The 13344-nt window shown below is 41.7% G+C and overlaps 1 protein-coding gene across 2 annotated transcripts in view; it reads right to left on the bottom strand.

Annotated features, from left to right (window-relative positions):
• Positions 1 to 13344, bottom strand: part of MYO7B (myosin VIIB) — a 422737-nt gene that overhangs the window by 251422 nt on the left and 157971 nt on the right. For both annotated transcript variants that reach the window (XM_073625783.1, XM_073625782.1), the window contains 5 exons: positions 12211 to 12363; positions 10973 to 11157; positions 9976 to 10097; positions 3550 to 3692; positions 766 to 879 (listed from right to left, as the gene is read on the bottom strand). In XM_073625783.1, coding sequence (XP_073481884.1) covers positions 766 to 879; positions 3550 to 3692; positions 9976 to 10097; positions 10973 to 11157; positions 12211 to 12363 — 717 coding nt within the window. The remainder of the gene's footprint in view (positions 1 to 765; positions 880 to 3549; positions 3693 to 9975; positions 10098 to 10972; positions 11158 to 12210; positions 12364 to 13344) is intronic.

Raw genomic sequence — 13344 nt, 5'->3', positions numbered from 1 at the left:
TTCATAGTGAAATCCTAATCATGCTGATGATTTTGTGTTCAATAGCTAGCTTATAAACTAAATGGATAGCACAAAAAAATATATATATTTTCGCCATGTAAAACTGTTGTACGCTCTCTAGATCTGAGAAAAGAAAGTTATATTGGGCAATACACTGCAAGTGTTAATAATAAATTGAATAAATAAATTGTGTTGATCCAGCTCTCTGATCAGACCAGCATGAAACATGTCCCTGCTTCAAACAGTTCCTTGGCATACCCTTATTAGTTAAGTAAAGTGCCAAGTCACTTTAACCACATGTGGAGGTTATTAAGCTGGCCATAAATCATTATGTGCCTCTTTGATCTGGCTTCTAAATGTTATGATCAGGTGAGGATCAGTCCATTAAATAATGAACCTAAGGTAGTTAGGGCACCTGGACTTCTTCTGCCCATTGGGCATGTCATAGTATGATAAGCGGTGTTGATGATGGACAGATGTCTCCCTGCCCACCATTTCAAAGACACACCAACCTGTCTATGATCAGCCTATGTGGAAAAAGATCCATCAGTCTACATCTAAGTAAATCATTGCTATCATCATAAAGATAAGACAATATACAAACACACGCGGCAAAAAGCCGCTAATGACTCAAGTAGTAAACTTTTTCCTCAGTTTTCAGTCTGTTCTACTCCTCTCTTGGTAATTTAAAATTTTATCTAGATAAAAGATTGTGTAAATATAGTCATCAAGGAAAATATGAGGCACACAAGTGAGTGACAATACCACAGTGAGATATTTGTAGTCTGAACAGTTGCCAAGGTTTAGCTTCTTCTTTTGTTCTGAACTCATGCCGAGTAAGATGCAGTAAAATATGTGGTAGTTTCTCTCTCCTGTAGCCTGATAAACAACGAGAATGAGGGCAATTAAAATTACTACATCAAGTAAAAACTATTTTCACATACATTGCCTTGAAAAAGTATTCATTACAGCCAAAAATGTAAATTTATTTTTTTGGGATTTTATGTGATAGATCAACACAAAGTGGCACATAATTGTTAAGTGGAAGGAAACTAATAAATGGTTTTCAATATTTTTTACAAATAAATATCTGAAAACTGTGGCATGCATTTGTATTCAGCCCCTTTTACGCTGAAACCCCTTACTAAAATACAGTAGAACCAATTAGTAAATAGAGTCCACCTGTGTGTAATTTAATCTCAGCATGAATACAGCTGTTCTGTGAAGCCCTCAGAGGTTTGTTAAAGAACCATAGTGAACAAACAGCATCACGAAGGCCAAGGAAAAAACAGACACGTCAGGGACAAAGTTGCGGAGAAGTTTAAAGCAGGGTTAGGTTAAATTAAAAAAATATTCCAAGGTTTGAACATCTCATGGAGCACTGTTCAATCCATCATTCGAAAATGGAAAGAGTATGGCACAACTGCAAACCTACACCATGAGGCCCATGGTAACTCTGGAGGAGCTGCAGAGATCTACAGCTCAGGTGGGAGAATCTGTCCACAGGACAACTATTAGTCGTGCACTCCACAAATCTGGCCTTTATGGAAGTGTAGCAAGAAGAAAGTCATTGTTGAAAGAAAGCCATAAGAAGCCCCCGTTTGCAGTTTGTGAGAAGCCATGTGGGGGCACAGTAAACATGTGAAAGAAGGTGCTCTGGTCAGATGAGAACAAAATTGAACTTTTAGGCCTAAAAGCAAAACGCTATGTGTGGCAGAAAATTAACACTGCACATTACCCTGAACACACCATCCCCACCGTGAAACATAGTGCTGGCAGAATCATGTTGTGGGGATGCTTTTCTTCAGCAGGGACAGAGAAACTGGTCAGAGTTGATGGGAAGATGGATGGAGCCAAATACAGGGCAGTCTTATGCCCCATACACACGGTCGGATTTTCCGATGGAAAATGTCAGATCGGAGCGTGTTGTCGGAAATTCCGACCGTGTGTGGGCTCCATCGGACATTTTCCATCGGATTTTCCGACACACAAAGTTTGAGAGCAGGCTATAAAATTTTCCAACAACAAAATCCGTTGTCGGAAATTCCGATCGTGTGTACACAAATCCGACGGACAAAGTGCCACGCATGCTCAGAATAAATAAAGAGATGAAAGCTATTGGCCACTGCCCCGTTTATAGTCCCGACATACGTGTTTTACGTCACCGCGTTTAGAACGATCTGATTTTCCGACAACTTTGTGTGACCATGTGTATGCAAGACAAGTTTGAGCCAACATCCGTTGGAAAAAATCCTAGGATTTTGTTGTCGGTATGTCCGAACAAAGTCCGACCGTGTGTACGGGGCATTAGAAGATAACCTGTTAGTCTGCAAAAGTCTTGAGACTTCCAGCAGGACAACGACCCTAAACATACAGTTGTTTTTATACTTTATATCATTAGCAAAAACTCACAGTAAGCTTAGTATGGGGTCACACAAATCAAAGTGTACCAGAAGCTAAGTAGAAGGCACCATCCAGTGAGGTACCCAGAACCTTTAATGTGCCTGGCCACCAATCAGCTCTCTTGCAGCACACCCCTAAAATGCTATAAAAATATCAACTTCTTTGAAAGTTTAAATGTGTATATTGCTAGGCATTCCCATTACCTCCACAAGCCACTGCTTGGGCCTGGCAAAAAGACACACAGAAAATTAGCTAAGCACTGTGGGACTGAGAACAGAGTATTCACTGTTTCCCTATACCCAGAATTTCTAATATTTATAGTGGGTACAACCGTGAGTGGGTCTAGCTAGTAGATGGTACACTAAAAGTGGCCCTGGAGGTTGCATGCTATCCAGCCACAAGGTGCTTTGCTTTGTGTGAAAGTGCTGAAAGTGAGTCCTCGTTCACACCTATGCGACTGTATGCACCTTTGTTGATGCACAACAATGAATGACTAAAGGATTACTGTTAATTTCTATGGAGCTTATTTACACCTGTGCGTTTTTCTTTTGTGCATCTTGCAAAAAATACAGGTGAGAAATGAAGCACATGTGAAATGCATGAAAAATTAAAATGCAGATGCACAGGTATGAACCTAGCCTAACAGTGTTTGGAACTACCAGCTTTATATAGTTTTCTGCAACAGAGTTGGTAATATAGATATGGTTGCCAAAACATCTTATTTTTCACTCCCGATTAACTGGCAAACACTTCAGTATTATGGAATGCACACAGCTGATATTATACTGTTTCCTTTACATTTATTTTAAAGATCAGATTATAAGGAGCACAGCATACTAGCAATGCTTTTGCATCAATCATTTTCCACAGTTGGATCCGATTAAAAAATGCAAAAGAAAAATATATAAATGAATAATTGAACTGAATGTAACTAATAGAGTCTAACAAAAATACTTCATTGATTTATATTTAAACTGAAACACAACAGCAATGAATATGCAAAGTACAAAACCTATCTTTGATAAATCAAAAGAAAAGTGTAAAATCTGATATTAATATGTGTTGCCAGTTTCAGACAGATTTTTATACATAATCATTTCCAAGCTATAAGGTAGCAGTAGATAAATGATGTCTAGGCTGACAGACCTGCCTGCATACACGTGATTTTTCCAGGAGAAACTGGTCAATACGAGCTCCTTCAATCACACTGTCCTTGGAGAAGTGAATTTCTATGTATTTGCCAAAACGGCTAGAGTTGTCATTTCTGATAGTCTTTGCATTTCCAAAGGCTGAAAAGTAAAACAAAGCAAATGTAAGGTCAATCCTTACACAAAACAACCCACAAAATATGCCTTTTAAAATTGAAGGTGGTGTCGTATGTGAATAAAAAAGGAAAAAAAATATACAGTATATTACGTATTTACTTGCTTTTATTTATATTAATCACCAGAATGCTCAGGATGACCTGCAAGTGTTTGGTCGTAATTTGTCACTAAACCCACATCAGAAAAAAATATCAATAAATGCTGTATTACATGCTGTTCATACTCACTCTCTATGGGATTCGTTTTCTGTATTCTGCAAAAATCCTGGTTAATCCTGTTGTTCTCTATCTCCCCCTTCTGTCTATGTCCCCACTACTGTTGGGGATTTTGCAGAGCAGTGTTGGCAGCTCTACATATGCTCAGTTTTCAGTGAGATTCTATGCTGAGCATTTACTCTCTTTCACATCTGAGCAGCCCATGTGACTCACACGTGTGCATATGCACAATGGTAAATGACAGCCCACTCACTCCCTCCTCCTCTATGCCACTAACCAGCTAAACACAATGGGGGGGGGGATAATAGGATTTTTATAACAGCTTAACTGTAAAATCCTTTTCTTGGAGTACATCACGGGACACAGAGCCACAGTAATTACTGTATGGTTAATATGGCACCTTCAGGTGATGGACACTGGCACACCCTAGACAGGAAGTTCAATTCCCCGTAAAACCCCTCCCCTTACCGGGGGTACCTCAGTTTTGTAGCAAAGTAATACACGTGTAACCAGAAAGAGGGGAGGGACCTCTGTGTCCCATGATGTACTCCAAGAAAATGATTTTACAGGTAATCCTATTTTCTTTGTCGTACATCACGGGACACAGAGCCACAGTAATTACTGTATGGGATGTCCCAGAGCAATGCTATCTGAGGGGAGGGAGACACAAACAAAAGTAGGGTGCAATCAGACCTGAGGACTTATACTGCTGCCTGCAGCACACTGCGCCCAAAGGCGATATCCTCATGCCTTCTTACATCCACCTGATAGAATCTGGTGAATGTAGGACCTTCAGGCAACACAAACAAAACATCTGTTTTCCGAATATGAGCAGTCGCCTTCAAATAGATTTTGACTGCTCATACTACATCCAGAGAATGTAGCGACTTTTCTTCCGTAGAACAGGGTTCTGGAAAAAATAAAGGTAGAACAATATCCCGGTTTATATGAAAACCTGAAACCACCTTTGGCAAAAAGCTAGGATGAGGATGCAATAGTACTCTATCCTTGTGAATGATTAAATATGGCTCTTTACAAGAAAGAGCCACCAATTCTGATACCCTTCTTGCAGAAGAAATGACTACCAGAAAAACTAGCTTCCTTGTCAAAAAGACCAAGGGAATATGTTGTATCGTCTTAAAATGCTGTTTTCTGCAATGCTAACAGAACTAAATTCAAGTCCCAAGGGTTCAGGGGTGCTCTAACTGGTGGATTAATCCACATTACCCCTTGTATCAAGCTTCGGACCAAAGAATGCGAAACAAGCGGATGTTGAAACAATACAGATAAGGCCGAGACCTGGCCCTTGATAGTACTCAAGGCCAGCTTAATCTCTAACCCCATTTGCAGAAAGGCAAGAATTCTACCTATGACATACTTTCTGGGATGCCAACCCCTGGATTCACACCAGGAAACATATGCTTTCCAGACTCTATAATCTGGCTTCCTTGCATTAATCAAGGTAGATATCACTGAGCCTGAAAGCCCACGATTCTTCAGAATGTGGGTTTCAATAGCCAAACTGTTAAATTTAGCGTTTGTAAAGTAGGATGGAACACTGGTCCCTGCCATAGCAGGTCTGGACGTGGTGGTAGGGTCCATGGGGCCCCTACCGCCATCTTTACTATTTCTGCATACCAAGATCTTCTGGGCCATGCTGGGGCCACAGGAACTACCAACTTCCTTTCCCACTTGATCCTGCAAAGAAGACGAGGTAGCAGCAGAATAGGAGGGAATGCATAAATCAGTTAGAACTGATCCCACGGGGTCACCAAAGCATCTGTCCCGCATGCGAGTGAATCCCTTGTTCTTGACACAAAGTTGTCGACTTTGTTGTTGAACCTGGACACAAACAGATCTACGTCCGTGATCCCCCATCTTTGGCATATAGCCAGGAAGATGTCAGGGTGAAGGGACCATTCACCCAGGAACAACTGCTGGTGACTTAAGTAGTCCGCCTGCCAGTTCTCTACCCCTGGAATGAAGATTGCCGATATGCATGGCACATGCTTTTCTGCCCAGGTTAGGATATGGTTTACCTCTCCCTGGGCTGCCTGACTTCTGGTGCCCCCTTGGTGATTGATATAAGCCACTGCTGTGGCATTGTCGGATTGAATCCTGACAGGAAAATTCTGCAACCTGAATGTCCAGGCCTTTCGGGCTATGTGCGCTGCTAGAATGTTGATGGGCAAGGTCCTCTAGGTTCTGGACCATTTCCCTTGGACAGACGCCTCTTCCAGGACTGCTCCCCAACCCGAAAGGCTGGCATCTGTTGTTACCACCTTCCAGGTAACTGGTAAGAAGGATTTCCCCTTCTGCAGATTCTCGGATATCCTCCACCAACTGAGGCTCTGGCGCACTTTTGGCGACAAACGCATTGGAAAATCTAGTGCTTGGACTTTCTTGTTCCAGGTAGACAGGATACTGTTTTGCAGCAGTCTCAAATGAAACTGAGCATAGGGAGCTGCCTTGAATGAAGCCACCATCTTCCCCAGCAACCTCATACAAAAGTGAATAGAAGGACCCTTCTTCGCCCTGACCACCTGAACCAGCTCCTTTATAGCGCTGATCTTTGCCTGGGGTAAAAACACCCTCTTCTGGGCTGTATCTATAACCAGACCCAAGTACTCTAATCTTCTTACTGGCTTTAAAGAAGATTTCTCTAGGTTGAGGACCCAACCTAGGTATTCGAGGTAGTTGATTGTGGTGACCATGCTTTGGTTTAAGTGGGCTACCGACCGATCTATCAAGAGCAGGTTGTCTAGGTAAGCTATAATCGTTATACCTTGGGCCCTTAATCTGGCCAGAGGAGGGGCCAGGACCTTTGTAAACACCAGAGGTGCTGTAGCTAGACTGAAAGGTAGAGCTACAAACTGAAAATTAAGGTTTTCCACTTCGAAACGCAGATATTTCTGATGAGCGGGGAAGATAAGTACATGCAGGTATGCATCCTTGATGTCGATTGATGCCAGAAGTTCTCCTCCTTGTAGGATGGAGACTACTGAATTCCTCCTGCCAGACCCCTGAGAACTGCAGAAGTCTTCCCTCCACTCGAACGAGCGGGGGTGTCTCTTCATAAAGAGGCTTTAGCGTTCTGTCTTGCAGGTTTCCTCTCCCAGGACTTCTTTTGCCCCTGGGGTTGACTCTGAGGTTTACCTCTTGAAACTGACGGTGGAGGCCGTTGCGACTGCCTGGAGGCTGATGCCCCTGGCACTGGAGAAAGAGCCCATTTAAATGAGGGTCGTTTACTCTTTTTCTTAACTGGCAAAAGGGTACTTTTCCCACTTGATATCTTTTGGATATATTTGTCCAAATCATCCCCAAACAGCTTTTCACCGCGGAAAGGAAAACCAGTCAGGAGCTTTTTGTATGGCTCTTCGGCAGACCAACTTTTCAACCATAGGATTCTACGCATATGTACCAACCCAAGCGTAAGGTGAGAGGTTTGAAGAATAGAATCTCTGATTGCGTCTATTGCAAAACACAAAGCATCTGGCTGTTCAGGGAAAACCTTGAGCACCTGTTTCAAATGGTCTCTCAAGGATTGACATACCCCAATTGCCACCACTGCAGGTTGAGCCACTGAACCTGCCAAGGAGAAAATGTTTTTTAACAGGAATTCCAATTTTTTATCAGTTGGATCCCTAAACATTTGCGCATTGTCAACCGGACAAGTCAAACTTTTATTCACAGAGGATATAGCAGCCTCAATTGCTGGTATACTCCACATCTTAGTACATATTTTCTCCATAGGATAAAGTGTTAAAAACTTTTTAGGGGGGAAAAATGGATCTGGGTGATCCCACTCAGAATACATAAGCTTTTCCAGCAATGAATGGACAGAAAAGGCATGCAAAGCCTGAGGATGTTTTAGTGAACCCAAACAAGAAGTGGGCTTTTCAACTGACTCAGTTAAGGGTAGCTTAAATGAGGAGCAGACCATTTCAGTAAGAGAATGCACCAGCAGTTTCTCAGCTTGTGAAGTTAAAGAAGGTCCTTCCCCACTTGATCCCTCGGAAGAGGAGTCATCAGTCTCTTCACGGTCCCCTGAGCGGGATTCATCTCCCCTCTCCTACTGTTCCTCTGTTTGAGGATCCTGGGTAGTAGAAGGGGACCTTAAGCGTTTTCTTCCACTCTGTGAAGATGCAATTAAAGCCGTTAATCTTTCCTCTAATCCAATCATGGCTGAAGAAAAAACCTCCTCAGTAATATAGACAGGGGCTGAACTGTCAGAAGCAGTTGCAACCCCTGATGACACCAATGGCTCACTCTGACCAGCCTCCCTAGGCTTTTCAGGGGGGATGGTGTTGCAGAGGGAGGGTCCTTAGAGCCTGAGGGTGACCCCTTTGTGCTCTTGTCTTTTGAGGTATTTGTACCTCTCCCTCTGGTCATAGTGCCAAGCACAAATGCAGAGGTACTACCGAAAAAATGCACCCACTGCTGAGCAAATAGTCCAGCAACTGCCGCTGCTATTAATGCTCAGCCTGATGCTAAATAAATGTGCCCTGGGAATGCCTGTGTCACCAGCACTCGCATCCCCCCGTCTGCTCTGTGTCCCTCCGTCATCTGAATGCATCTGAAAAAGGTGCACTTTATAGCAGACACAGCCCTGTATTTGTGAACGTCTGAGGCACATAAACGCCGTGCTAAGCCCCGCCCCCCTTTCGTCCGACTTCTCACCATGCCCCCCCACACTTTTTTCAAAAGAAAACTGTTTTCCCACATGAGCGGCTCCGATCCGACCGGATCGCATGTGGAGGGGGGGCTGGGGTGGAGAAGAGAAGGAGAGCTGAAGGACGGAGAACTGCCATAATGGTGGCGGCAGCAGCGTGGCATACCGCCGACTGGCCCATGCCTCCTGGAGAGAAGAGGTACCTCTGTCCAGGTGAGGGACATTTGAAAGAAAACACCTCCCTTCCCATGTCTTACCTGGGGCTTGGGCTGGAGGAAGCGTGCAGCTTGTATGGACACAGAGTGAGACTGGCAAGCATGGAAACAGGTACGTACTCTTGACAGCCCCCGGTGGCGACTTTAGGCATGACAACATTTATTTAAAGGAGAAAACCCACAAGAACTAGAAAAATTCCTTAGGAATCTCCCTTACCTTATCCAGCTGCAGGGTTCTGTGGTAAAATCAGACAGACCCAATCTTCACCACTCATGGTGGGCTCCGTTTAAAAAACCTTCAGGGACCGGGGCCCCTTTTTATCGGCGGATCCACACCCCTGGGCCTGTAAAGCACCCCGCCAGGAAATATGGCTGAAAAAAACAAGCACTGGATCCCAGGGTCCAGCTCTCTAAAAAGAGAAGTGTTACAGGCAAGACTTCGTTTCTTCCGACATGAGGCCCGGGTACCATTCAATTCAGCCTGAAAAGACACTTTGAATGGGTCCGGTTGCATGGCTTGCCCCAGCAAAGATTTTTCCAGTGGAGCTCAGCACAGCAGATCTTTACTCGTGACCAACACCTAAGACACTGGCGAAAAAACTGAGGTACTCCCGGTAAGGGGAGGGGTTATATGGGGAATTGAACTTCCTGTCTAGGGTGTGCCAGTATCCATCACCTGAAGGTGCCATATAACCCATACAGTAATTACTGTGGCTCTGTGTCCCATGATGTACAATAAAGAAATTGCATCTTGATTCTAAGACACAGGCTTGCTGCCCATACCAAGTTATTGCCAAAAAATAATAAAGGTTTTATTTCAAATATATATTTGTATGATGATTTAAAACAGTTTATTGATATTATTTATTTTTAAGCTGTATCCCAAAGGCTGTTTTTTATTTTTTTTTGAACATGTGACCAGCAGCAGGATACTAAAACCTCATCCTGCCACTGTTTCCCTGCAGACAGGTTGGGAAAGAGCTGGGTCACGTGGTAGCTGTATATCGATTAAGAAAAAGGTACTTAATAAAATAATGACAGTGCCATCCTCCACAGACAAAAATAAAATGGACAATGTAAATTAAAAGTGTGTGTTTAGTATCACTTTAAGACTACTGCTCCACATCTCTATTTAGTTTGTTTACCTTCCATGATCGGATTGGCCTCCAGAATTTGCTGCTCTATCCAAGAATGCTGCCCAGTTGATAATGCGAAGAACTGCAGCATTAGCTTTGTGCTCTCTGTCTTCCCTGCTCCAGACTCTCCACTAAAATAAATATTGGAGACCAAACAATGAATCTGTGGAAAGCTGTTCACATCCATTACATATTACCAGCTTTTGTATTTGTAGGTTGCCTGATTTTTAATAGATATTGGCTAAAAAAGTTCCTAAAAAAATAATAATGAACAAGCCTAAAAAAATCATATAATTCTATCTTCTATATAAAAGCATTGTTTAGCTGCCTATGGAGTTATCTTTCATACAGCATGAAGGAAGATGACAGATATCTCACTATGTAACCGCTGTGTACACTACATGTATAGTTACTGAGCTATTTTACTCTTTTTGAGAAAAACAAAAAAAAAACATCAAAACATATGCTTTTGATAATCAATTTTTGGTCTCATTTTGGATATGTAGATGGATCATGTTTCCTTGAGTATCAACCATTTGTCAAATGTTTGGGATATTGAGACTATTATCATTCTCTGTCGGTAATAAAAATATGTTCAACCAAATAAGTGTAGGCAATACCCTAAAACAGAGCTCATTTAGCCAACCAAACTCCCTAAAATGTTTCACGTAACACGATGGTTTAATGCAAACAATTTGAAGTACACGTGTTATTAGAGAAATATGCAAGAAATATAGATATTGGTGGAAAGTGTTGTGCTGTGTGAACCCCTGGCATCTTACATATCTTTGATACAACAGAAAAATCTCCAAATTTTCCTGTTGCATACTTTATAATAGGATTCTACTTTTCCCAAAGCATTATGAGATTATAATTGCATAGCATTACTGTGTTGTATAGTATTCCTGGATTATAAATTAACTAATTACATTCTAACTGTAATTATGATTTGAAGTGAACAACTAGAGTGTCCTGTGACTAATCACACTGATTATTTCTGACATACCTGATAACACAGCACTGGTCATTATTATTTTTCTGCATGCTGAAGAAACAGGCATCTGCCAAAGCAAAGATATGGGGAGGAAGTTCCCCAATCCGCCGATTCCTGTATATTTTGATCTGTTCGGTGCCATAGAACGGGAGCTCCTCATATGGATTAACAGCTACCAAGATAGCGCCAGTGTATGTCTGAAACACAAGTAATTACATTTTGACAAAGTAATCTGCACCCCCTGACCCGAATAAAAAAACAAAAACAAATGAGGATTAAGCAATAAATAAGAACCACAATCCTACTCCAGTGTATTTGCAGGAAAATTGCAGGTAGCCGAGGTAACCTTTAAATCAAGAACTCTGTCCCTTACTTATAAATGTATAATGCCCCGTACACACGGTCGGACTTTGTTCGGACATTCCGACAACAAAATCCTAGGATTTTTTCCGACGGATGTTGGCTTAAACTTGTTTTGCGTACACACGGTCACACAAAGTTGTCGGAAAATCCGATCATTCTAAACGCGGTGACGTAAAACACGTACATCGGGACTATAAACGGGGCAGTGGCCAATAGCTTTCATCCCTTTATTTATTCTGAGCATGTGTGGCACTTTGTCCGTCGGATTTGTGTACACACGATCGGAATTTCCGACAATGGATTTTGTTGTCGGAAAATTTTATATCCTGCTCTCAAACTTTGTGGGTCGGAAAATCCGATGGAAAATGTGTGATGGAGCCTACACACGGTCGGAATTTCCGACAACAAGGTCCTATCACACATTTTCCGTCGGAAAATCCGACCGTGTGTACGGGGCATAAGAATGAAAAAACAGTGGCTTTCAATGACCTATTAGATGTGTCCTTACATTTTTTTAACCCAAGAAATAGCAAGTTCATATGCCAAAAGATGCACAGATAAGGAAAAGGAACCCACAACAATACAGTATATTTTTATGGAATTGTATAGTAGAGTTAAAAGATCAGAGTAGAAAAAAAGGACCACCCCTTAGAACAATGATCAGTTATTATAATGTGTGGATCTATCTGCATGTACTACATACATCCAACATAAGCCCTCTTATTGGGTACAGCACATCACATAATCCACTGTATTTTTACATTGAAGATTCCACCATGTCCAGCCCATTTACTGCTTCTGAAAACCTGGACCTTTAAGCATGTGCCTTCTTTTCCTCTGCCAAGCAATTGTAGATAAACAGGTATTTCTAAGTCTTGTTGTCTTACATATATTTTTTTCTCTTTGTATCGGACATGCAGATTGTGGACAATACCAGCTTCATTAAGGTCACCCAGTCTGATCATATCTTCCACTCCCTGGGCTGAGCTTGGATGCATGGGATGGATGCGGTTACTGTTTTGGGCAGAGATCCAGTGTTCCTGAGACAGACAAAACCATATTCACTAATATCAAATATAATAATAGCATTTTCAATATTTTTCTGGCTTAAAGGGCCACTCCAACCAAATAGTTTTTCAAGTTTTTGATAGAGTGGGCAAAAACTAGAACCTCTTTTGAGTTGTTATTGTTATCTGTGTTCCTGTTGGATAGATATTTAATCACTTCTTATCTCAGAGACCAAACTGGAAATGAAGAATTACCCAACCAGGACACAGACAGCTATATAACATTGGCTAACTTTCTCTTTTGTATGGTATCCAAGTTGGAGAGATTTTCCTTTTACCTGTCCTTGTGAGTGCACGACAAGTGAAGGTGATTAACCAAATAGGAACATAGACCGCCATAAAAAAACTAATACTGTAGTGGTTTTAACACTTCCCAACTCTTGACAACTGTAAAGATAATGTTTTTGCTTAATTTCTGTTACCCTTTTGTATTAGGCATGACATGTTAACATTGCTATAATTACAGTGCCTTGATAAAGTATTCATACCACTTTAAATTTTCCACATTTGTCATGTTACAACCAAAAACGTAAATATATTTTATTGGGATTTTATGTGATAGACCAACACAAATTGGCACATAATTGTGAAGTGGAAGGAACATGATAACTGTTTTTCAAAATTGTTTACAAATATATATGTGAAAAGCGTGGCGTGCATTTGTATTCAGCCCCCTTGAGTCAATACTTTATAGAACCACCTTTCACTGAAATTACAGCTGCAAGTCTTTTTGGTATGTCTCTACCAGCTTTGCACATCTAGAGAGTGAAATTGTTGCCCATTCAGCTTTGAAAAATAGCTCATGCTCTGTCAGATTGGATGAAGAGCATCTGTGAACAAAAATGTTCAAGTCTTGCCACATATTCTTAATTGGATTTAGGTCTGGACTTTGACTGGGCCATTCTAACACACGAATATGCTTTAATCTAAACCATTCCATTTTAGCTCTTGCTT

The sequence above is a fragment of the Aquarana catesbeiana genome, linkage group LG04 (assembly GCF_042186555.1).
Source record: "Aquarana catesbeiana isolate 2022-GZ linkage group LG04, ASM4218655v1, whole genome shotgun sequence".
Lineage (NCBI taxonomy): Eukaryota > Metazoa > Chordata > Amphibia > Anura > Ranidae > Aquarana > Aquarana catesbeiana.
This window is presented reverse-complemented; position numbering and strand designations above follow the sequence as displayed.